The 27,178-nt window shown below is 42.9% G+C and overlaps 1 protein-coding gene across 1 annotated transcript in view; it reads right to left on the reverse strand.

Annotated features, from left to right (window-relative positions):
• Nucleotides 1–10,147: 10,147 nt before the first annotated feature.
• ADRB2 (adrenoceptor beta 2) overlaps nt 10,148–27,178 on the reverse strand; it is a 57,084-nt gene continuing 40,053 nt past the window's right edge. Inside the window, exon 2 of the mRNA XM_033927117.1 lies at nt 10,148–13,230. Within this exon, the coding sequence (XP_033783008.1) occupies nt 13,196–13,230 (35 nt within the window). The 3' untranslated portion in view covers nt 10,148–13,195. The remainder of the gene's footprint in view (nt 13,231–27,178) is intronic.

Genomic DNA, 27,178 nt, shown 5'->3' on the forward strand with positions numbered 1-27,178 from the left:
AACTGAGTCGAGCTTATATGAAGATGACCTGGTTTATAAATTCAAGTTTTAGTTTAGTTTAGTTAACTTTTGAATTTCAGATGACTAAATAGATTTATGTCTTGAGGGACACCTAGTTTCCTTTCAGTATTCTTTATGGATACGTCATTAGAGCAGCTCCAGTACACCATGTCCATAGATGCAGTATGAGCGTAACACCAGGATTCACATCCTGTTTTTTTATTACCTGGAACTATCTGCTGATCTTATACTAATGACTAAGATCTGTTCTTATTGTATTGTTACAACTGTGTCTGATGCATTCGTGATACAGAAATACAAAGACGTTGAATGCGATGGGGGAAGGAGCCTGTTGTGCGCAAACCAGGACAGATAAGAACATAAGAACAGCGAGAGATTAAAGATACTGGGCCTCTTCTCCCTTGAAAAGAGAACACTGCGAGGGGACATGATTGAAACATTCAAAATACTGAAGGGAATAGACTTAGTAGAGAAAGACAGACTGTTCACCCTCTCCAAGATAGGGAGAACGAGAGGACACTCTTTAAAGTTGAAAGGGGATAGATTCCGTACAAACATAAGGAAATTCTTCTTCACCCAGAGAGTGGTAGAAAACTGGAACGCTCTTCCGGAGTCTGTTATAGGGGAAAACACCCTCTAGGGATTCAAGACAAAGTTGGACAAGTTCATGCTAAACTGGTGAGACTGGACTCATTTGGAGCACTGGTCTTGACCTTGGGGCCGCCACGTGAGCGGACTGCTGGGCAGGATGGACCATTGGTCTGACCCAGCAGCGGCAATTCTTATGTTCTTATGTTCTAATAGCCTTACTGGGTCAGACCAATGGTCCATCAAGCCCAGTAGCCCATTCTCATGGTGGCCAATCCAGGTCACTAGTACCTGGCCAAAACCCAAAGAGTAGCAACATTCCATGCTACCGATCCAGGACAAGCAGTGGCTTCCCTCCTTAGCAACAAAGAACATGATAGCAGATAAAGACCACGAGATATTCAAAGCGATGTAGGCGGCAGCTAACCAGTTAAATTGCTTGGTTGAGGCTAGCTGCTAATTTCCAATGCCACTTAACTGGCTAAGTGCTGTTGAAATTCATGCTTAGTGCATATTAACTCAGTCAGCTATGGTGGGGACATTTTTGGATGAATATTGATGATTTCCTTACCATTTTGTCTTTTATATTATTTAAGTTGCTTGTTTTTATGTGTGAAGTTGTTTTTTGTGTTATTTTTTTTTCTTAATTTATACAGACCCCTGATACAGTTTGGCTGCTGAAACATGGTTCATATGCAATCTTTCATTAAAATTTGCTGATTACCTATATCAATGAAGTCCTGGACCAACACCGACATGGGCCATGTTTCAGAAGACTTGCGTCAGGAAGCGAAATACTTGAAAAGTGTTTGCATGAAAACAAACTCTTTCCAAAAGTAAGGAAGCCATAGAGAGGAGGGACATGACGTAAAGTTGTAAGCAGGAAAACTCAGGAGCAACATCAGAAAACACCTTGCACAGGAAGTGTAGTGGATTCCTTGAAGGCTCTCCTGGATGGAGATGGTGGAGGCAACAGTGGTAACAGAATTTAGAGGATAGAAAGCAAGCAGGAAGCGCTTCAGTTCAGAACTGCCTCGAAATGACTTTGTGCCACTTCTGAGAAGGCTTCGAGAGGGAGGGGAAAATCCCGCAGGGAGCAGCAGTTGCACAGATGAGATGGCAATTTTGGTCTGTCGGCGCTATTTTCTAGTAGGTCATTGTATAAGAAGAGCCTCCATCTCTATTCCCTTTTGTCTATTTCCATGGAGACAAAAGTGGAGTTTCTACAACTTAAATGTTATTTCCTCAATTATCTAGCCTAACAACATAAGAGCTGGAGGGATTAATGCTGGGGTTTGGTTGTTGTCCTAGTTCTGAATGTAGGACACAGGATTCAGACTCCTTGAGGGTTCAAATCATAGCCTTCAGCACTGAATTTAAAAGGAAGAGAGTCAGCAGTGCCATGGCCCAAAGACGGTCATAGTGTTCCTATGGATAGAAACATAGAAATAGACAGCAGGTAAGGGCCACGGCCCATCAAGTCTGCCCACTCCAATGACCCTCCCTATCTATCTTTGCGGATAGATCCCACATGTCTGTCCCATCTGGCCTTAAAATCTGGCACGCTGCTGGCCTCAATAACCTGAAGTGGAAGACTATTCCAGCGATCAACCACCCTTTCGGTGTCCTGGACTTTTGGTTGAGGTTTTTCCAGTCTAATTTGGCCAATGATAATGCTGCTGGACTCCATAAGAGCAATGCTGTAGCAACCTTGTTTTGGTTCAGTGCTTGTTGAGTGTTTTTGAGGCTATGTTTATAATCATGATTAATGATTACCTCCCTAACCAGTAATATTTTTCTATCATTTTTATTACAGTGGTTGTAAGCCAGCTGTTTTTGTTCTGCTAGTGAACTGGACTTTTGTACTGTATGTCAGGCTTCACCTTCCTGCCTTGTGCACAAGCCAGGTCTTTTTCTTGAAGCATCTAGGCCTGTAAACAGTGACATTTATACATCCAGATCACATAAATGGAGGAAGGAGTGGTCTAGTGGTTGAGCTACAGCCTCAGTACCCTGAGATTGTGGGTTCAAACCCACACTGCTCCTTGTAGCCCTGGGCAAGTCACTTAATTGCCCCAGGTACATTAGATAGATTTTGAGCCCACCAGGACAGACAGGGAAAAATGCACGAGTACCTGATTGTAAACCACTTGGTAGGCAGGATACTGCTACTATCCATTCAGTTGTGTCTGACCCTTCAATACTCTGTAGGCCAGTCCTCGCCATGCTTCCGTGTTTTTCACGGCTTCTTTCAATTATGTCATCCTCTTACCGCTGACCATTCTGAGTAGCACCTCCTTTTCTAGTGAATTTGCCCTCATCACATGTCCAAAATAGGTCAGTTTCTGGCTGGTAATCTTGCCTTCCAGGGACAACTCAGGGCTTATATGATCAAGAACATCCTTGTTGGTGATCCTAGCTATCTATGGGTTTCATAGAAGTCTTCTCCAGTACCACAGCTCAAATGTGCCAATTTTTCTTCTATCTGCTTTCGTGAGTGTCCATGTCTTGCAGCATATATTGCGATTGGGATCACAATGGCAGTGATCAGTCTTTGTTTGATGGTGACTGATATGTGGTCCATGCTCACCAGGGCTGCAGGCCCCAGTGCTATTTACATGTGAGAATCCCCAGGATGCAGAAATTCATTTATCTATTGCACTGGGGGTCTAAATAGCTGATACCATAACTAAAGCACATGGGACAAAAATGCACCGAAAATCTTGCACAGGACTTATGCACACGGCCTTACAACAGTTCCTGTTAGCGCTCTTGAGGGTCTGTGTGTGGGGGAACCCCCCCAGTAAACTTACAAGTGTTCATGCTTCCTTCTTTTTTGGGTATTTGGCAGTTTTTAGTATAGTGGAGGAGGGGGGTTCCCACTCCCCCCCAATGGGAGCACGAACACTTGTAAGTTTAGTGTGTGTGTGTGTGTGTGGAGGGGGGGGGGGTTTACAAAGTATGTATTCTTCCCAATTAATATTTCCAAATTAATAGTCTTTTTGCTTATTTTTAAATGGGTTTCTACCAGAGCCTTTAATTCAGTAGCATAATTAAATGAAATAACTATTTCTGTAGTTTATAGGGACGGGTGGGGATGTAGGGGATTCCTCGCGGGGACGTAGGGGATTCCTCGTGGGGACGGGCGGGGACGGAGGGGATTCCTCACGGGGACGGGTGGGGACGGAGGGATTCCTCGCGGGGACGGGTGGGGACGGGTGGGAGTCCTCACGGGGACGGGTGGGGACGGGTGGGACTTTGGCGGGGACGGGTGGGGACGGGTGGGATTTCTGTCCCCGCACAACTCTCTAGTTTCTACCAGAGCCTCTAATGTTTATAAATTTTTATCAACACAACTAATATACTACTTTATCCTTAAGCACAAAAAAAAAAAAGAATTTTTTTCCTACCTTTGTTGCCTGGTTTCTGCTTTCTTCATTTTCTCATTCAATTCCTTCCATCCACTGCCTCTCTTCTCTCTGTGTCTTCCATTTGCTCTGTTACTATGCCTCTCCCATTCTCCCCCCTCCCAAATTGGTCTGGCACCCATCTTTTTCCCTCCGCTCCCCCCATAGTCTGGCACCTCTGCCTTCTTCCCTGCCAGCGTCTTCTTCCCATTCCCTCTTCCCCATTTCCTTTCAGTGTCCTTCTCCCCCACCATCTTCCCCATGTCCTGTCAGGCAGCATCCTTCTCCCCCCTCTGCCTTCCCCATGTCCTTTCAGCGGCCTTCTCCCCCCTGTTTTCCCCATTTCCTTTCAGTGGCCTTCTCCACCCCTGTTTCCCCCATGTCCTTTCAGTGGCATTCTCCACCCCTTTGTCTTCCCCAGTGCTTTCAGGGTCCTCCCCCCCCCTCCTCCCATTTACCCCATGTCCTTTCAGCGTTCTTCTCCACCCCTTTGTCTTCCCCAGTACTTTCAGTGGCCTTCTCCCCCCTTAAGCGTCTTTTCTTCTCCACTCTACCTTTCCTCCCTCCCTTTGTGGCGTTTTCGCACCCGACCGACAACAGAACAGGCCCGGTCGGACAAATCTCCCTGTCCTGTAGCCGCGAATCTAAATTACCTTCTTACAGCAGCTGGAGTAGTGAAGCTGCTGTAAGAGGTAATTTAGATTCGCGGCTACAGGGCAGGGAGATTTGTCGGCCGGGCCTGTTGTCGGTCGATCGGGGGACCTGACCGGCTGTGCACATTCTCCGGGGCGGACCGCCCCCTCCCCCCTCTTTCGTACGCCATTGCCTTCTTCCTACCTGCCCTGCCGCACACAGCCGACCGGAAGTCTTCCTGATGTCAGCGCTGACGTCGGAGGAAGGGAGGGCTTTGCTTAAGCCCTCCCTCCAACGTCAGCGCTGACATCGGGAAGACTTCCGTTCGGCTGTGTACTGCGACAGGGCAGGTAAGGAGGAGGAGACTACCCTCGCGGCTCGAGTGCACTGCGATCCAACCCCGCAGGAACCCTGCGACCCTCCGAGGCGTCCCCACGGGATCCCCGCGACCCTAGGGGGCATCCCCACGGGATCCCCGCGACCCTAAGGGGCGTCCCCACGGGATCCCCGTGACCCAAAGGGGAAACCCGCGGGGCCCGCGGGATTCCCGTCAACCCCGTTCCCGTGCAGCTCTCTATTGGCGTCTGAGCTTCCATCCCAGAGCATTGTGGGATTTGTGACCCCTGAGGCTTCCATTCCAAATCAGCACTACAAGTTCCAGAATACTTTGCGACAGCGTCAGACAGACAGGACTGACCTCAAAATCTCCTAGAAAATGCTTTACTAGATCTCACAAATACATTATTTAGTGGTTGCTGCTGGTGTTATTTGTAAACCATGACCTGGATTTTATATTAACTAACAGCAGTGAATTTCACATTTCAAAGGTCACCTGCAGTGCATTCTGCTTTACTGGACCTTTTTGGCCTCTACCTGACTTTAGAGCGTATTTAATTTTGTGTCCTCTGCACCTTAAAAAGACTCCCTTCTGCTGGCAGGAACAGCAGACCATCAGGGTTTGGATGCTGTCGCGAACCACCCTGATTTTACAACAACAAAATGTGGGTGGGTGAACCTGGGGTTATTCAGAACTGAACTTGGAAATGCCGTGTTTCTACAGATATCTCACAACATTGAGCCTCTGCCAATAAAACCATGAATCCCAGATAGCAAATACCCAGCTTACAAGCCCAGGGGAAAGGCAGAGGTTCATGGATTTGATATACTGTCTTTCTGTGGTACAACCAAAGCAATTCACATATAAGTTGCTGTTCCTAACTAAATAAGCTGAAACTCTCAGCTCACCAAGATCCTCTCTGGAATACAGACAGTTCTGGTCTGGCTCTGTCACTTCTTTAAAATAATGGGGGGGAGGGGGGTTAGGGTTTGGCAAATCAACACCCAGTAGTTAATGGTAAAATAAATAGAATAAATAAATAAAATATCAATTTTATAAGTTATTTAACATGAAATACAAACTGATATGGCCGTATTTCAGCTATTGCCTGCATCAGGAGTGTGAACAAGACGGCGCGTTTATCAAAATTAGAGGCTCAGTGTAAACAATTACAAAGTCTCAGACGTAGAGTCAACTCAAAAGTACAGGGAAAAACGAAGGAAAAAAGAATTCCTTTGGTTCAGTAAATGGTGCTCAAAGTTAGACCCCCCCCCCAAGAAGGTTGAATAAGATATTGATGGAGTGCTAAAATGATAGACAACTTACCTTGAAAAAGCCCGATGTATAAGGGTGAGACGGGTCCCGTCGGACGATGTGACACATGACATAGCAAGCTGTTCAATCGCAGTGATGCACAAAAATCTGACGTTTGGCTTCTCTCTGCTTCTAACAAGATCACGTCTTTTATTTCAGACACTTAGGGGTCCTTTTATTAAGGCGTGTTAACCGATTTAGAGCACGCTAAATGCTAAGGCATCCATTATATTCTAATCTTAGCGTGCTCTATATCAATTAGCACACCTTAATAAAAAGACCCCTTAGTGATACTTTTACAAATAAGTTTTGGTGCTATTTATACACCTTATGGGACACAGTTTAGATAAAGAAAAAATTAAAAAAAAAAAGATTATTAATAAACAAGAGTGAATTTAAAATTTAAATAAGATTCTTAAATAAATATACAATCAAATGAAATTGAAGGTTTTTGGATTCACGCCTATAGAGATCGCATGATCTTCTGAGATCCTTTTCCTTCATTTTACCACTCCATCGATATCTTATTCAACCTCCTTTGGGGATCCAGTGTTACATTACATTAGCGACTTCTATTCCGCCAACACCTTGCAAAAGAGGATAACTGGACATTGCCAGGAAACTTACAAATTAGGGTGATGTTTACATGGTTGAGACTTTGCTGGGAGATTCACAAGAGTGGGGATAGTCATGGAGATGTGTTAGGGTTTCTTGAGGTATTTCCACTTATTGCATGGCCTTTTTGAGCGCGCACCCTTTGCAGAATTCTAGCTTGTTGGGCGCTGGATTTACGCCTGCCACGCCCCTTTTGATTTGTGCACTGTGAGAGTTAGGGGCAGATGTTATAGAACGGCAACCCGAGCAGATGCATGTAACAATCCAAATTGTTGCTAATTAACTCCAATTTTTGAATGTTGATTAAGTAATTCATTTGCATGTATCTGCCCTGATCACCCATATTTGGGTGGCCTATATACGTAGAATCCAGGGCTCAGTGCATAACTTGCAAAGAGGTCCATAAGAAAATCTTGCTGAGACACACCAGAGATATGACAGTTTTTGTATTTCTATTGTATTCTTGACTGCATTTTTGAATGTTGCTACCAGGTATTTGTGACCTGGATTGGCCATTGGTCTGACCCAGTATAGCTATTCTTCTAGTAGGTTCTTATCTGGGGGGGAGGGGTTTGTGTTCATATACCCACTTTAGAAAACTATTAAAATTGACTCTGTGAGGTTTCTTGGAAATTAAATGTATTTATGATTGCTCTGTAGATCACTGGCATTGTCCAGCCTCTTGTTTCTTATAAACCGCATCGATCCGAGAGGTTTTGTGATCTAGAAATGTGATATAATGTAATTTTGTTTTAATAAATATTAAAGTTGGCATTTAAATATATTTGATTATTTTTTTATATGATCTATTTATTTAACCCCCCTCCCCCCCCCCCCCCCCCCGTTTTTTACAAAACCACAATAGTGGTTTTTAGTGCAGGCCAATGCTCTGTGCTGCTCCTGATGCACATAGGAACTCTATGAGTGTCGGAAGCAGGACAGAGCATTCGTGGTTTTGTAAAAAGAGGGGGAGGTTAATTTTTTTAAAATCAATTTTGATTAACAGCCTTTTCTTCCTTGGTTTGTCTTTAACAAAATATTTGAATCCATGGATTATGTGATGGCAGATGGAGTTATTTCATGATACACTGTGATATGTCACTGTGGAAAATGACCAACCCATAACAACCACCCTCTATGATCATGCAAGTCATGATGATCCATGACCACTCAATAAGTCTCAATGACGCAAGGCTTTAGTGTGCGTTTGATTTATTAAATAGATGACAAATATTTTATTTAGAATTGCAGGCATATTTTAAACTGATAACTGAAACAATGCAGCACAATCTTACAAACATGATAAAAACAGTTGAAGAATTTACTTTTCCTGGGTTTAACATCCTGTACTGAAGATCATGATAAGGTTTTGTGTGCCCTTATTTCTGGAGGGCCAACTTTAGATATACAGCAGATCTAAAGAGTTGTTTATTTAGTAACGTGGAGAGCCATTTTCGATAGGATACGTCTAAGTCCGAATTTGGACGTTTCCTGCAAGACGTCCAAAGTCAGAGGCAGAGAAATGTCCATTTTCAAATAGGATATCCAAATAATTTTTTTTCCGAAAATCGTCTACTAGATCACCAGGACATCTAACTTTATTTGCCATTTTCAACCACAAAAACGTCCAAGTTTGAAATGTCCAAATCAGAACCATTTAGACATGGGAGGAGCCATCATTCTAATGAACTGGTCACGTAGACATGCCAACAGAGCAGTGGGGCACCTTAGAGGGCACTGCTGTGAATGTCACATAAAGGGTGCCTTATAATTTATGCTGAGCCCTCCAAAACTCTCTCCAAACCTATTAGACCCACCTGTCTACCATCCCAATAGCCTTATGGCTGCAGGAGGCAGTATAGTCAGGTTTTGGTGGGCTCATACTTTCCACCATAAATATTATGGCTAGAGTGGCTTATGGGTCCTGGTCCGGCTCCTCCTCTCTATGGTTCACTAGCCCGCCCACCAGGCTACTTAAGACAACTGTTTGGAGTTCTACTAGGTTTTCCAAAGCCAGGTGCTGCTGTTCTAGACACAGGTATGTACTGTTTCATTCACATATTTGGGGGATAGGAGGTGGTCAGTGACCATTGGAAAAGTGTGTTTGTGTGTGTGTGGGGGGGTCATACCTTAATAAATCCAGTGGTCATCTGGTCAGTTTGAGTACCTTTTTGGCACTTAGATGATTCTAAAAGAGGACTAGGTTAAAATGTCTAAGTTCTGTCCAGAATGACTTGTGATAGGTTTATCGTTACATAATATCCATGTCTAAGCTGGCCCAAAGCCTACCCAAAACACACCCCTTAATGACTTAGATATCCTAGAGGGCGAATGTCCCACAAAACATCTATTCCATATGTATTTTTCATACAGTTCTTCACTGTCAGTTTAATTTCCATCCTATAAGTTCACATAGAATTTTTCTTTTTTCAACCATCTTTATTTTCTCTTCTTTATTAATTTCCAGGTACTTTAGTTAGATTGTGAGCCTTCGGGACAGTAAGGGAATTTTTTAAGTACCTTCTTACTTCTCATTTATAATCTTAATGTATATTTTCTTCAAACCGCTTAGAACCTAACGGATGTAGCGGTATATAAGAAATAAATTACATTACATTATTATTTCAAAAATCGGCACTTGGACATTTTGCCGAGCAAAACATCCACATTCCGAGTTAGTTGGTTTCTTTTTAGATGTTTTTGTTTTTTGAAAATGCCCCTAATAATAACAGTACATGACAGCAGATAAAGACCTGAATGGTCCATCCAATCTGCCTAATATTTATACTCATTATAAATTCATGATTATATTGATTTGTCTTTTTTCTTTGATATTACTGGGTCATAGACTGTAGAAGTCCACCCAGAACTATCCTTAGGTTTCAACTACTAGAGTTGCTGTCGAAGCTTACTCTAGCCTATCTGAACCATCTCTTCATTTGCGTAAAAGTCTGCCCAGCAGTGTCCTCAAGTTCCAAATTACTGGAGTTCTCATGGAAACCCTCCCCAGCCCATCTTAAACCGAATCGCCATAGGTGGGGCACAGACCGTGCAAGTCTGCTTAGTATCAGCCCTAGTTCTTCAATTTATATCATTCATTTTCTAATTAGAGATCTACTATGTTCATCCCACGCTTTTTTGAATTCCATCACCGTTTTCATCTCCACCACCTCTTTTGGGAGAACATTCCAGGCAACAACCATCCTCTCTGTGAAAAAGAATTTGCTAACATTACTCCTAAGTCTACCATCCCTCAACTTCAATTTATGCCCCCTGGTTTTACCATTTTCCCATCTGTATCATATCACCCCTATCCCTCCTCTCCTCTAGAGTATATAGATTTCAGCAGAAATCTATACATACTTGGATGTTTCCTCCAGTTTCTTTATAATCTCTCAAACTTTTCTTTCTGGCCCAAACTCATTTTGTCCTAAGAAGGATCTGTCTAGTGGACGCCATGAAGGACTCATTGTCAGGACAGTAATTTAAAACATCTTGGCCGTGTTCACTGACTTGTCTTGCAATCTTAGTAGAAACGGTGAAAAAGTATTACACACCTTATTATTCTTTCTTTATACGAGGTTTGTGTATGTTTTTGAAATGGTAGGAAATTACAGCTTATTTCCTGATGATGAGATGTGGATTGAATCTGAACCTGCATGACAAAGCTGTGAATAACAGAATACCTGTAGCAAAATTTTCAACCGATGACGATTGAGAGCTTTTAATTACTCTTCCCACAGACACTCACTCCCTGTCTATAGACCCTCTTTGAGGGTCACTGGGTGAAGCCTGGACATTTTTCTTCATCAGTGTTTAACTTGAGCACTTGGTAAACCCCCATGCAACCCATTAGAAGTTTGTCAATAGGCACCACTGGGTCGAAGGTTACCTTGAGAAAGTCTAAAGCGACTACACGGCACCCTTGTTCCATTAATGCACTATAAGTCATTGTTGCCAAAGTGCACCATCTACAGTGACATGGATGTTGGGGTCTTTGAAGGAGTGGACTTTGATATACCACCCTAAATCGGGGGCTCCATACAGGTATGGGTCAGCAATAAACAGAATAAAGTGAGATCTGACAGGAAGAACAAGGATGCCTATCTCGAAGTTAAGGCGACTTACGTTTCATCCAAATGTATTCCTCAAGCACCAGGTGTTAGTGGTTTGGGATGAGCTACGAGGGCTTTTAGCATTAGGGAATTGAGGGAGAGAGTCATAAATTGCAAAGTCTGAGGTAGTGCAGTAGGAAGACAAGATGGGTCTTGTGGCCATTTTCTTTGTGGTTTTCGCTGTCCTTTCTGTCTGGCACTATAGCAAAGCTTCTGATGTGGTCTGCAGAAGGAATGGTAGTGAACACAGAGGTGCTATTTTTCAAGTCCTGCTCAGGGTTCTGAGAGCTGCGTTCATTTCCTATTAAGGATCTGTCTTTCAAGGTTTTCGGCTCACAGTCTTCCAGTCTGATGAATCCCATACTAATTAGACAGGAATAAGAATTGCTCTTGATATATACATGTTACTCTGGGCATGAGACATTGTCTGTGTAGTTTATTAGTCAGACTTCGAGATACCTCCCGTCAGCAATTCATAACACTTTGGTACACGTCTACTTGGATTTTAAGGACCATTCCACTCCCAGATCACGTTCTAGGTTAAAGAAGAAAATACGATAGAAAGTCCTAGAACCAGAGAATGGAGAGCATTGCTCCTTTTGACATCCTGTCCAGTCATGCTAACTTTCAAACACTTCTCTGATCCCCTGAATGTGCTGCAGTGTTCACCACTGAAAAAGTTCAGCATATTCCCAAGTGGTTCCTCTGAGAAACCGTGCAGTGTAATTACTAAATTTCTCTGCGGTCAGCACCAGCACTGTGGCTGGATAGTCAAGGAGTGCAATGCGTGTCTTAGAGATGGGTCCTCTTACTTGTTCTCATCACGCATCCCAAAGTAGAAGCTAATTACATAATGAAACTTTCTGGACATTCTTGAGTTTATCTCTCATGCAGAACTCAGAATGTGTGACATTCTGTGTTAACTATGGAGAAATCTGTCATCACCCGTGTCCTAAATGTAGCAGCTGAAAGTAACTTGACTTTCTTGTCCACCTGACCAGACTTGGCTCTTCTATATAGAAAAAGCCCAACAGACTGAGCACAGGTTATGAGAATACACAGCCAGTCTGGCCTAGAACATTGTGCCTTAGCTAGGAATGAGAGAATGCCTGGGGCACTTTATCTAAGATTACTATTTTAATCCTTAAGCTTCAGGAGGCTGGCATTTGTAGTCTTACTTTTCATATATGAACATAAATGCCAAAATGCTTTAGGATGACAATTAAAGCTAATTTAATAAAATGTAATTCTACCCTCTGAAAGACATAATCATTGTTTCAAACAACTGCTATCATGCAATGGAACTAAATGCTGATTACCAAACCACAGTGGCAATCACAGCCTTGCATGGTGGAGAATCATTATCCCTGTGGCCACTCACTGTTACCCCGTATGATGTGGAATCATCCCTATGGCCAGTCCCTGTTACTCCATGTCATGAAGAATCATCATCCCTGCAGCCAGTTATTGCTATATGCCAGTAGGGTCATTGCCCCCGTTGCCAGTCACTATAAAGCTTCATCACTAGGGACGCAATTCTCCATAGCAGTTCATTGCATTGTAACACTTCAGTTATTGAGCAGAAAATGATGTGCAATACGAGAATTATTCCTTTCTAGGCAAATTTGAAGTCTTTGTTTTGTTGGCCTTTGTTGGCGTTCCAACTGAAAGTCAGCCTATCTGACAATGGATCAAAGATGATCCCAAGTGCACTGATATGTTGATGAACAGAACTGCAGAGGGGGGAAGGCACAGTTCCCAAATTCCCTGCATACTGGAGACAGTTGTTACAAAGAATCAGTTGTTCCTTTTCTACATTCTTGTTGAGATTAACATTGTATCTCATGGTTGGCTGAGCACCTTCTTTCCACGGGTTCTTACTGTTGCTTAGCTTGCACATAGCCAGAGATGCTTCTGAGATGTTTCATGCACAATCTCTCTGAGGATCTCCTCGTGTGCAACAGGTCGCCACTATCCTTGAACTGAGCTGTCCCTGGTTACCAACCCGGTTCTTCTCCTGCTTCCTCTCCTGGAGAACTCATTGCGGATAAGAGGGTTGGTTGGCCTGAAGTAGCTTTATCCACTGTTATCAGAAGAAGACATCTCCTTCCTGTCTCTTTAGAGCCCCTGAGAGCTGAGAGCAGTGAGACAGATCATCTAATCATTCAGCTTTCAACCACATCGGGACACCCAGGAAGCTCTGTGGGGTAGAAAGACAAAAAGAGAAGAATAACATTTTTGTACCACATTGTGACCTGAAAAATGAGTAACTTCCTTCTACATATCTGTCTGGCTCTCAGTAGGCATCTGCTTAAATACCTAAGTTTTTTTTAAATTGGTTAACCAAAAAGGGTCACATGCTTACATTTAATCATGCAGTCCTTCCGTTTTACTGAGAAGGAATTAATTCAGTGCCAAGCTCTGAAAAACAACTTTCAGTAGGAACAAAATGGCCAAAAAGCCTTTGTGAAAGAGAATAGCCCCCAAATTCTGTATATGGTGCCCACATTGATACGTGCAGCTGATGTAAGTGCACAACTTAATAGATTAATTGGGCTAATTGGCACAGCTAATTGGCGCAGTGGTTAAAGCTGCAGCCTCAGCACCATGGGGTTGTGGGTTCAAACCCACGTTGCTCCTTGTGACCCTGGGCAAGTCACTTAATCCCTCCATTGCCCCAGGTACATTAGATAGATTGGGGGCCCACCGGGACAGACAGGGGAAAATGCTTGAGTACCTGAACAAATTCATGTAAACCAATCTGAGCTTCCCTGGGAGAACAGGATAGAAAATTGGATAAATAAATAATTGGCAATTAACATAATTGGTGCTAATTGATATTTTTGCTGCCGTCAGCTTTATGCCCAGATATTTAATGCTAGGCCATGTCCAGGTACCAGGTACTGTGTGTGTAGGACTTCCACAAGATCTTATGAAATGCCTCCAGTTGGTAGAAAATACAGCAGTTCATCATTTTAGTCATATTCACAAGCCAGACCATATTAATCTCCTCCTTTACCAGCACCACTGGCTCCATGTTATCTTACAAATTCGGTTTAAATTGCTAATTCTTCCACCCAAAGCAATCTTCTTACCATGCATCTTTCCTCACACCTCTGTTGTTCATCTAATACGCTTCACCTTTACTGGCCCAACCTGACAGCACAAACAACTCAGCAAATATCCAGGTATGTGTGGCCAGCTGGCACTTAACCAGTTAAAGTAAACCAGACCTGCCTACAAAATAGCTGGTTTCACTTCGACCGGTCAGTGCTGGCGATTCAACCGTCCAGGAGCCTCTCCCGCCAAGTTCCAATCACATTTTAATACTGACACCTTCATTTTTGCTAAACAGACCAAAATCAAAATCAAATCAGATGAGAATGAAACTAAATGAAATGACTATGTTTTGCTATTAATTTCATCAGGTTTAGACCACAATCTATGTCAATATGTTGAACCAGGGCTGAAACTTAAACACCTTCTCATTTCCATCCACTGGAAAGTGGACATTTAAAATGATCCCCAAATAGATTCCCACCAGCATAGTTTATACAGTAGATAATGGAAAGGTATCAGCTATCAGTTCTCCTCTCTGCTCTGTTCCTTAGGTCTAACGGAGAGTCTCACAAGGGATCATCAGTCTATTCTCAGACTGTTAAAACGTAAACGGAGCCGGAAGAGTATCAGTGACAGAGCAATGCCTGATATTGTACATGATGTACCCTTGAGCCTCCATATTATTGGTTTGTAAATTTTAACAGTCTTTCAAGCAATGTTTCTTCATGATCAAAGGATCGAAAAGACTGTACAGTTTTTAATTTGCTGTATTTGGTCTCTGAAAATGACTCCATGTAACTTCTCCAAATGGTTGTGGCTTAGGCTCGGTGCAACTTGCTTCAGGGGGGTCTTCTTAGATTCTTCTACAATTTTTATTTTTAAACCAGGAGCAAACAATATACAACACACGATGTGCTTTTCAAATGCCAAATGGGATATATTGCAGGTTATTGCCACTTAAATAAACATGGGGCTTTCACAAAGCAATTACCTGGAAGGAAACATAACATGGAACAGTCTCCCAGAAGAGGTGGTGGAGACAGAGATTGTTTCTGAATTCAAGAGGGCCTGGAATAGGCAAGTGGGATCTCTCAGAGAGAGAAAAAGATGATGGGCAGACTAGATGGGCCATTTGGCCTTTATCTGCTGTCATGTTTCTATCCCTATCCAAACAATATACCATATATACGCGAATATAAACTTGGATTTTGGGGCAAAAATGGGGGTCCTGGTTTATAGTTGGGCCAGCACCCAGCACCAACCCAATCCCCTCCCAGACTTATTGAAGGCCTTCACCGGGCCACCAGGCTCTGCGCCCTGTCTCCCCTCCTCTGCCGCTGGAATCCCTGGTGGTCCAGAGGTGTAGCGGTCAGGAGTGAGCTTTCCACGCTCCTACCCTGCTGCTAACCTGGTCAGTCGCTGCTACAAGTTACGGCTTCAGCCACTGAGTGGTACCAAGTAGCAGTACACTTTGGCGCTGCTGCTCGGCACTGAGCAGCTTCCCGAATGGCTTTTTAGCAAGCCCTTGTAAGGCTTTGTTAAATTTGGCAAAGGATAGATCAAGCTGGAGTGAGAGTGGCAGGAGAATCCATAGAGTAAAGGCAGCAAAATACAATGCTGAGTTGTTTGTGCTGTCAGGTTGGGCCAGTAAAGGTGAAGCGTATTAGATGAACAACAGAGGTGTGAGGAAAGATGCATGGTAAGAAGATTGCTTTGGGTGGAAGAATTAGCAATTTAAACCGAATTTGTAAGATAACATGGAGCCAGTGGTGCTGGTAAAGGAGGAGATTAATATGGTCTGGCTTGTGAATATGACTAAAATGATGAACTGCTGTATTTTCTACCAACTGGAGGCATTTCATAAGATCTTGTGGAAGTCCTACACACACAGTGTTGCAGTAATCTATCCTTGATGCAACATGTGCATGGAGAAGGAATGGATCGATCTGTATTGCGGTAGAGCCCAAAAGCAGGTGCAGACCACGTGAGAAACATGGCTGTCATAAGAGAGTCAAGAGGGTGTTAGGGAGGGGTACTGAAAGCCAATTTTGGCCATATGTAGTAGTTTTGATTTAAAAACTGTATCCTTGAAGTAAGAAGCATGGCATGTTTCATCTGCAATGAGCTACAGTGGAGGTACCCCTTTGTACATTAACATATCAAGTAAAAATGGATAATCTTAGGACTCCCTTTGAACCATCAGCTCCTCCCGTACCTCTGCAGGTAACTCAGGTACTCCAAATGAAGCTCCAGGTAAAAGCTTGAATGGCTTTGAGGATCGTTTAGCCATTGTGATGCATTTGGCCTTGTACAATTGTCAAGTAAAGTTAACTACCTACAGCTTTTTTCACAAGTGACTTTCTAGGAAAAGAGTGGAGTCTTTCTCAGGGACAGGGTTGTGGAGGGGTTTGCCTTAGGCATGTACTTTTGAAAATATGCATAAATGAACTTAGAAGGTTGTACACACATTCCCTGGAGTAACTTTCAAAGTGGAAGAAAATAAACAATCGCTTACGAAATGACCACTGTTTTAGGAGTCTGAAAGCACCCTCCAGTACCGTTGCTAATCCTCCCTCTCCAGCTCTAATTTGGGGGTTGTTTTTCTGCCCTTTGCCACCTTGTGACTAGCAGATCATGGGTGTGCCACCAACTCAACACCATTGTGTCATTGCAGCTTCCTGTCCTCACAGCATCTTCCTCAAAACCACACTCACGTGTAGAAATGAAAGAGCTGGAGAAAATTACATGTAAGAAAAGAGACAGCAAATCGAAATGCTATCTGCTTGATACTTCTGGCAGAATCCTCCATTTTTATTTTTTTATAATGATTCAAAATGTTGTGTGATCGTGGCACCAAGGTACCGCCCTCTTCAAACCCAGCATGCACCCAAAAAGAGGGAGAAATAGCCTCAGACTAATGTAGTAGTATGGAACCAAAAGGTACAAATCAAAACTGCTTTTGATACTTTCACTGGCAAAAAAAACTCCCTCACAGAATGGCTCAGGTTTAGAAAAGGGCAAAGTCACCCGGAGGCACGTTCAAGGACTTAGCCAACAAAAGATGACTTGAGCTCCAACGCTGTCATGTCTTCTCCAGTCTTCCCAACAAGCGACCTTGTTTCACCCTTGTTTTGGCTTATCAGGGGAACAAACCAAACAGCCTTGAAGAGTGCAGCCATGCCGAGACCAGCCTTGAAGGGTGCAGCCACGCCGAGACCAGCCTTGAAGGGTGCAGCCACTCTTCAAGGCTGTTTGGTTTGTTCCCCTGATTGTGAAACAAGGTCGCTTGTTGGGAAGTTTTGAGAAGACGTGAAAGCGTTGGAGCTCACCACCCCTCCCTCTTCCTATCCCTGAAGTGCTTTCATGTTTTTCTTATATATACTGACATTTGCCAACATTTGCCTATTTCTGACCTGAGGAAGAAGGGTTACCTTCGAAAGCACAGCATTTTAGTCCAATAAAAAATGTATCACTTTATTTCCTTTGTTTTATTTCTTTATATTACCTTGAAAAGTGGATTAACATGGCACTCCACCATTTCAGCATATGGTATGGTAAGGCCTCCCCCCCTAAAAATAACCCCTAAACACACATACATACACAGAACCTGAGTACAACCAAGTTCAAAGAACAATGATTGCCGTAGGGTCATTTTTCAAAGGTAGTGAATCATTTCAAGTCCTCCGTGGATTTCCATCATGACAGGCAATAGCTAGCAGGCCTCTATATTTAGAAAAGCTGGTGATAGAGCTGGCCTCAGCTCTTCTCTTTTACTTCCCTCTGCTGTTTCTCTATTAGCTGACTACTCCACCTTTTATTTATAGCTTGCAAAACTTGGCTCAGACAGTGCTGAGGTCTAGATTGCCCCAACCCTGCCTGGTGGTTTTCTCTTGCACACTACTTCAATTCATTGTGAGAGAGAGAATTCATGGGTATATCAAGGTGTGCTCATGCTTTGAAATTCTTTTTTAATAGGAATGGACATTAATTTCATGCTTTTAAAGTTATCAAAACTGCCTGTTGCTCTTAGATTAGAGACTAGCTCCTTGGGGTTTGGCTTTTTGATTTACGGTTGCAGATATCATAAGAGTGACTAAGATGGAACATCCTCGTACATGAAATTTGTTTAAAAAGATTCTGATTTGTGGCTTTGTTGGGGGTATTTGGTAATACGAAGGGGGTGCTGAAAAGTTCTCAGCCCACGCAAGAAGAGAATGACGAGGATATTGTTCAATCAATGATCTGAAATAATGTGAAAACGGAGAATTGTGTTTCTGCAAATTGGCATTTAATGAAATAATAATTATAATAATAACTTTATTCTTGTATACCGCATTACCATGGAAGTTCTATGCGGTTAACAGAAGAAGAGACTGTACATTTACAGCGATGTTACAATTTCGTTAAGGTTAGATTTACATTTTGGACGATACAAATTCGGTCAGGTTACCTTTACATTTTTTGACAGTAAATATACTGTGAAGTTATTTTGGCAGCTAGGTTATATGTTCAGAGCGGTTACAATTGCTCTAGTTAGATACAGCAGCGTTACAGATTGCAGTGTTGCATGAGGTCGTGAGGGTTTAGGGGGGAGGAGGGAGGGTTGATCAGAGGAATTTGTCAAAGAGGTAGGTTTTGGTTAACTTCCGGAATTTAGGAAGTTGGTTGGTTGGGCTGAGAACTTTTCCGCACCCCCCTCGAATGCACTTCATGACTTTGGCAACACTTCCGAATGTAGAGATTTCAGTCATTATAGGAGCTCTTTGCATTTCTGCTCCCTAATGGTTGATGATAATAACTCCAAGTGTCACTCAGATGCTAGAGTAGGTAGCTCCAAGAGATGAGCAAATTCAATTTCCTCATAGCTCAAGTAGAGGAAAAGCTTGGCTGAGTGGTAATAGAGCTCTGTACTGTGCCATTTTGGATCCTTCATGCTCTTGCTTTTCAGTTTCTTTATTCTACTCACCTTCTTCCAGTTTGCCCCCTATTCTGTCCCCCTCCATCCCACTTTTTATCCTCCTGATTGTTTTAGCCTTTCCCCCCTTTTCTTCTTCCTCTGTGCCTCACTATCCCCCAAATCTAGTTTGAATGTAGATTAGGAAAAGGGAAAGCTGCCTCTCGGGCACATGCTACCATGCCTTTGAGACAGAGGGTGTGCACTGGAGCCTTGACTCAGCGGCATGTACAGGATGGATGCACGTTCGTGTCTCTTGATGTTTTCTCTGGAGCGGCTCTGGGTCACAAACCTGGAGGCCCTCCAGACAAAAGTCTGAAAATTCCCCGGTACACAAGCACTGCTAGCAATCACCATAATAAAATACAAAGAGTCAAAGGTAGTGGAACGCTTTTTTGTTTGGGGAGTGGGGGGGGGGGAGGGGGCAAAAGCTCCACCCTAGACCACATCCAAGCCCCGCCCCATAATATAGTACTAATTGTAATGCCATTTCTTCCACTCATTCGTCATATACACACAATATAATCTAATTAACAATCGTATAATTAAACTACACAAAGTACACTTTATGCAGAGAAGTGCAATGAACTGTCATTTATATTCTGCTTTTTTCAGAGGTCAAGGCAGATGCAATGTCACCTCAGTAACTGCTACAGAAAACTCCCGTTCAGTGCCAAAGAACTACATCAAGAAGTGATGCAAATGGTCCATCTAACACAGGATCCGTTTCCTTTTTTAAAACCATTTACCGTAATTGTAATAAACAATATACATTGCACAAAATGTGAAGTGTTGTGAGTTCAATGCCCACTCACAACACAAATCACTGCAAAAATACAGTAGGTGGTAGGACAGTGGTCTTCACTCATTTTTTAAGTTGGGGCTGTTTTGAGTCCCCCCAAATTGAAGGAGTACTTGGGGGTCACGACATCAACCAAAGTTTCTAGACTTCCACCCCCCCCCCCCCCCCCAGAACACCTGGCCTGAGTCACACATGCAGAAAGCAGAAAAAACCCTTTTCCAATACAAACCCACAAGAGAAACAGAAAGGAATGCTTTTGTTCCGGAACGGTTCAAAACATAAAAACGGCCATATTTAATCACTACATTAAAAAAAAAACATTTTTCCTACCTTTCTTATTTGGCAATTTGTTTTCTGATCATCTTGTGTCCTATGTGCTCTTAATTTTGTTTCCAGGGTCTCCTTATACATTTGCTGTTTCTTTCCTCTCCTTCTTCACCTTCTGCACTACATCCATCTTTGGCACTGATTTTCATATTCAGTTTTCTTCCATTTTTCTGCCTCCATCTGTTATCTATGTGCACCATTTCTTCCCTCTGTTCTCTGCCTCTGCCCCCCTATCCATGTGTACCATCTCTTCCCCTCCCCTCCATCCATGTGCACCATCCTTTTCCTCTCTTCTCATCCCCTTCCCTCCATCCATGTGCACCATCTCTTCCCTCCTCTTCCACTTCCCTCTATCCTTGTGGGCCATCTCCTTTCCCTTCCCTCCATCCATATGCTACGATCTCCTTCCCATTCCCTCCATCCCTGTTCCTCTCCTCTCTGCCCCTCCAAATTCAGCATTTTTCCCTCCTTCCCTCACCCATTCCACCAAATAACCCCCCCACCCGGTTCTGAAGGCCCTTCTCCCAAAAATGTGGCTCACCTCGAAAGCTACAACAATGCGGGATCGATTCTCTTTGCTCTGTCCCAATACAGCAGCTCTTATCTTATGTGAGCCAAGTATAGGACATTCAAACCATTGTGACATCACTGAAGTTGGCTCTTAGGCATTGGTGGAATGGGGCATTACGACATCACAATCTCAGCTCTGGAATGTTGCTGCTCTTTGGGTTTCTGCCAGGGACTTGGGACCTGGATTGGCCACTGTTGGAAACAGGATACTGGGCTTAATGGACCTTCGATCTGTCCCATTATGGCAATTTTTAGGTTATGTTCTTATTTATCCTAAGAGTCAAGTTTGCTGACCTTATTTTTTGTAATTACTCCCTCCCTCCCCCCCCCCCCATAGAGGCTTCCACCGTGGCCAGGAACGCTAATGCAGTGACGCTCAAAGAATTCCTATGAGCATCAGAGCATTTAGTTCGCCGGGTCACGGTAGAAACTTCTACCATGGCTTAGCATAAAAGGGGCTTTATTTTTATATTAGGTTCATTATATTATTGTTTCACTCTTTTCTATTTTATTTCCAAAGACTTTATAATCCAGTTAGAGCTGTATATAGATGGAATAACAGATAAATAGACAGTAGTATGATTGCAAAACTGTTTTTTTTTTCTTCCTATGTGAGTAATTCCATTTATTTTAAATATTTTGATCCATTTTAATCCATTGTTTTAACTTTCCAGTTGTGATTCAAGATTCAGTTGGCAAATTACTTTACAAAATAAGTCCAACTTCTCAATAAATAAAGAGTTACCCTTTAATTACTTGTGTGCAAATATTTCAGTGGATTAACACAGCAGGTACATTATTTTAATTAGTTAAATCTTCAATAACTAGGCAGAGTAACTTCTTAATGAAATCCCACTAACAGCACATTCTAGGTTTCTGGTTTTATTAAATGCATTTTAATAAAGAATATTACAGTATAATAATCAAGGGAAGTTAAAATTCTAATTTTAAGCAGAAATAAAAGTGCGTTCCCAGAGTGGGAGGGACGGAAACGAGACATTTCATTGAGAAGGAATGAAAAAGAAGTATTTAACCTCTCCTTTTATAAAACCGCAAAAGCGGTTTTTAGCACAGGCTGGCGTGCTGAATGCTCCGCGCTGCCCCTGACATTCAATGAGTTCCTATGAGCGTCGGGAGCAGCGCAGAGCATTCGCCGCGCCAGCCTGCACTAAAAACCCACTTCCACGGTTTTGTAAAAGGTGAGATAAGTGCTAAGCCGTGTTAAGTGCTACTGCGTGCTTAAACAACTTAAAATGGAGTCCCGTGGGACCCGCTCAGGTGTCCTGTGGGAACAGCTAAATCAGCAAGTGCTAATCACGTGCTAACAAAATATTTTTTAATTTTTTTTTTTTTTTGCAGGGATGGAGAGAGGTCATTCATGCTCTAATCCCACACTAATGTGACTGCACTGCCTGATGGCGCAGGATTAGAATGTGAACCCGCAGGGCCTGATCCTGGAAACGGCATCTCCCACAGTGGGCGCCTGCAAAAAAGGGGGGGGGGAGGGGCTACCACAGGCTAACCACCGCTAGCTGCCACGTCCAGAATTGCGTCTGTTTTTTGTAGATTTTACAGGTCTACATTTAAGGCACCTGACTTGTGCCTATGGAAACGCCCAGGCACACTTACGGATGCTTAAGGCCGCTTCTGGCATAAACCACACCTGTGCCAGCCTTAGGCATCCATAGGCGCTTCTGTAGGTGCGAGTCAGACACCTATGTTGAAGACATTCGCCACATCAATTTTTTTTTTTTTTTACAATGTACATTCCGATTGGTCCCTTATATGGTGGTAGGAGGCCTACCGTCGCCTAGAATTGGGATGCAAAATAGGTGATAGTAAGCGTTCACGGTGACACTCAAAAGCGCGTCGGACGTTGGCACGCCGCCGGTTCTGCCGCTTTCACACCTTACCGTTACTGTTCTGAGGGGGTGTGGTGGATCCCCCCACCACTACACTTAGAACTGCTCGCGCTCCTGCTGGGGTGTGTATGTCCACCCTGAATAATTAAGCCAGGATTGTCTTTGAATCGTTTTAAGAAAATGTTGAAAGCGTATTTATTTCAAAAGGCATCTAATTGCGTAATGGAGACTTGAAAAGGAGGTTTAAGGTCTTGCAGTGATTTCCAGCGATGACTGCTTGTGTGACTGTTAGGCTCCATATGTTGACGAAAGTGAGATCCTGTTTCCTTGTTTAATCAATCATTCTTTCGAGGCTGGACTACTGTAACTCGGTCTATTGAAGTCTAACCAAGAAAAGTCTTCAAAGACTTCAGCGGATCCAGAACACTGCGGCTAGGTTGATCTTTGCAAAAAGCAAATTCGATCATGTTTCCCCACTTCTGTCAAAACTTCACTGGCTTCCAGTGATTTCTAGGGCTCACTTTAAATGTGCCTGCCTAACATTCAAGATCCTACATGGCATTCTTCCTCCCCTAATTCCACTATCTTGGAATTCTCCAAGATCTGACACTACCAGATCCACCCACAAACTCAAACTATCTTTCCCCTCGTTAAAAGGTGCCATCTATGCAGGAAAATTAGGGAAATCACTGAGCTTTGGAATAACCTCCCTGCCCCGCTGTGGAATCTGGGCTCCTTCCAATTATTCCGAAAGCATCCGAAAACCTGGCTTTTCTCTAAAACGAAAAGCTCACCACCCTCTTTATAACCACTAATTCTTATTATGTTCTTCCCTCATTTATTAAAGTACCTGCAAACTGTGCCGAGCTCGATCTTTATGGAGAGGATGCGGGATATAAACTTAAGGTTTAGTTTAGTTAGTTTTCCCCATATTTGTTCTTCCTTTGTAATCAAATTGTAGTTCTACCCTTGCCGTAGAATCAAGTTAGTCATGGTTTACATCTGTCTTTTATATGTCTTTAGAATCATATTTTTATTAATGTTAATCGCTTAGAAATTTGTTATAAGCATTTTATTACTTTTTTTTTTTTTTTAAATAAAACTTGAAACTAGACAGAGGGCATGAAATGTTATTCAAACACATCCTGAAAGAGGAATGTCTTAAGTGGGGTCTTCAAGCGGTCTAAGGAGTTTGTTTTGCATAGCTCATTAGGAAGAGCATGCCATAATCTGGGACCGGCTACTGAAGAAATACTTTTACTGTTGCAGTATGGGAACTGCGGCAGTGATTGGGTTAGTGGTAGGGCATGAAATCCCCCCTCCCAGTACTCAATAGATTTTCAAGCTCAGCCTACAGACCGACAAGGAAGAGTCCTCAACTCATAGTTCAAACCCTTGAGTGCACTGATTTTAACCAAAAAGCTGAGCAAAGATCCTCTGAATCTTTCGTACCTTTCATTTACAAGATGGTTTTCCACTGAACTCGTAGCTTTAGGCTTCCTTTCCCCCCCCTAGGAGGCATGAAGAGGTCTGATAAGGATCAGCAAACTCACACCCTAATCTTCAGACCATATTTATGGTTATGAAGAACAGAAACTTTGAAAGCTTCTCTCTCCAGGGATGAAAAAAAAAATTCTCACAGAAGTGGCTGGGTGAGGTGGACTGCAAGAAGTAGGTGATGGGCAGACGGGGAAACTGGGATTTGAGACCCGTCATTGAATAGCCAGGTTTAACGCCAGCGGTGGCCACTCAACGTGCTGCCCTCTGCTGGCGGAATATCAGACGGATGTCTACTTCTTTCCTATGAAGCCCTCCAAAGCCGTGAACAATGAAATGATATGAAACATGGAATGGGTGAACATAATTTGTTAATAAGCAAAATAGCATAAAAACACTAAGATTCTTTCAACTATACATCAGATTTTGTATCGTGTCTCCCCGGCTGTTTTACAAAGATTTTTTTTTTTTTTTAATTTATCAGCCTAGAAAGTGTCTGAGATCAGAAAATAGTATGAAACTGAGCTTAGAGGGTACGATGTCAATCTCTCACGTTGGGAGCGGTGCAGCGATGCCGTCTGTGGCAGGTGCTAAGCTTTGGAATGCATTGCCTGGAGTTTTGCGATACTGGACTGGGAGGATGAATTTTAAGAAAATGCTGAAAACTCAATTTTTGTTAGCGCTTTCCGGGGTTAGTTTTTTTTATTTATAAGAGCTGTTCTGCAATTACGTCTATATGTGGTGTTCAACTTGTTATGATCGTAATTTTTGTAAACCGTATAGTTGATATACGGTATATAAATTAATAAATAAATAGGGGGAAACCTGCTTAATATATATATCCCCCCCCCCAAGAATCTTGTAACTAACCACACAAAATAATCTACCACCATCTCAAGACTAACGCTCTCCTTTCAGTGTCGGTGGTGATTTTTTGGGTACATTCGGGATCGGTCACCTGGTTCCAGCCTCCACTTTCTCACAATTAAGCGGCTGCACCTAGATCTGGACAGTTCTCAGAAACAATAATTAAATGCCTGCCGTGCCTGGCAGGCAATAACTCGGAAGCTCTTTCTGTTCAGAATTTCATTTCCTAAGCCTGAACAACAAAATCCAAAGAGTCTTGTGAGCTGGGCTGCTTGTTTGTAGCTCCTTAACTACTGCTTTTTCTGTGTGATTGCAATCAAAGCAATTTACATATTTTAGACAGGTACCTGGGGCGATGAAGTATTAAGTGATTTGCACAAAGTCACAAGGAGCTACAGCGGGAATTGAACTCACAACCTCGGGGTGCGGAGGCAGCTGCTCTGGCCACTCCCTCCACTCCCAAGAGGCTGAGAATTGATATAAATCATGTAGAAATGTCTGTCCCTCAGTCCAGCCACTCCAGAAGAGTTCTGTGTTAATCTCCAAATGCTAAAGTGAAGAATCCCTTTTAAGAGTGGGGGGATGAATGGCAAAGGTCAGTGCTACCACCTAATATCTGACCATCGAAAGGGATGTCACAAGTAGATTATGTTGCAAATATCTAAATATATGCATTGAGCTGTAGGACACAAGAAGGTTTGTGATAAAGGCTGGTGTGGACAATGACTTATGATCAGCTTTTTGAAGTGAGAGTGCCCCCTACAGTCCAGACAAGAGTCCACCAGACTTCGACCTTTTTCCAAAGTGAAACAACCTATGTGTGGATATCGTTTTGCATCTCTGGAAGAGCTTTTTTTTGCCGTTACCCGAGCCATTCGGCAACTGAACAAAAACAGTGTCTTGAATGGAATAATTAAGCTTCCCAGGCGTTAGGACTCGGTCATTGCAAAGCAGGGAGACTATATTGAAGAATTGAAAAGAAATACTTGAAAAAAAATAAACACGTAAAAAAAAAATTAGTGTGCATTATTTATGAAATGAGCCTCGTATTTTATCCATTGCAAACCAACTGAGCATGTGGTATATCAAATCAAGAAACTAAACAGTCTGCACCAGTCCACTGAAGGAAAGCAGCGTGGATTATCTGTACTGCTCCCAAACTTGTCCCAGGGACCCCCACAACCTATTGAGTTTTCAGGATTCCATCATGAATATGCATGAAATAGATCTGCATGCAAACTTTATCTCATGCATGTTTGCTGTGGTTATCCTGAAAACCTGATTGGCTGGTTTGGGTAGCCCAGATCTATATTCAGCCAGTACATGGGATGTGAGGATTAATTACCACTGTACTCTGCCTTGGGCTTTGCAACATAAGACAGAGTATAAATAGAAAAGTAATTAAAAGAAACGGGTAGTGAGATGGTTAAATTAACAGCAGTATGAAACTTCGGAAGAAGAGACTTATCTAGCGCCATCATCTCAAGTGCACACTCATTTCGGCATTGTCCATGTCTTGCTACAGTCTAAATCTGTCATTCTGAGAAAGACAGACATTTCGTATCTGCACTAGAGTATTGTTCTCTCTTGTAAGAACCTGGTTTTCTCCAGAAACTATTTAGCTCCAAGAACCTTATCCGAAAGTGTCTTTACACTCACTATTTTTCTCTAGACACAGAATTAGAAAACCCCTTTGGTCAATCTGGTTGTAAATGTGAAACCCGTGTTCAGTGCAACATCACACTTGGTAACCAGTTATCCACGCTTTGCTCCTTTATGGGAATTGGTTTGAGGTTGTTAACTTTTGATTTTGAAAAGTACAATTTGATTCCACGATGTGTGTGGCAGGAGATTTTAAAAAATAATATTCCAGAACCCCCGTCTTTCTTTGAGGGCACGCTCAGAGTAAACAACGTTTCTTTGCTTTGCAAAAGACAAATTCCTAGCCAGGGCCCTGGAGCGGTCTCTCTGCAATGTGTCAGCCCTCTCTGGCACAATTACAAAACAGGCTGGGACACTCTTCTGCAGAAGAATCATCTGAGAGGGAAAAACCCAGGCAGATAACGAAATAAAGGAGAGGTCACAGATATTCTGGGGAGCAAGAAGAGAGCCAGCGGTGGGGGCTGTGCATTTCCCTACATTAGAGCTATGCGCTAAAGCTCAGTGCAAGGCTTCCTATTGCAATGTAGCAAAATAAATTGCAATCTTG

The sequence above is a fragment of the Geotrypetes seraphini genome, chromosome 18 (assembly GCF_902459505.1).
Source record: "Geotrypetes seraphini chromosome 18, aGeoSer1.1, whole genome shotgun sequence".
Taxonomy (NCBI): Eukaryota; Metazoa; Chordata; class Amphibia; order Gymnophiona; family Dermophiidae; genus Geotrypetes; species Geotrypetes seraphini.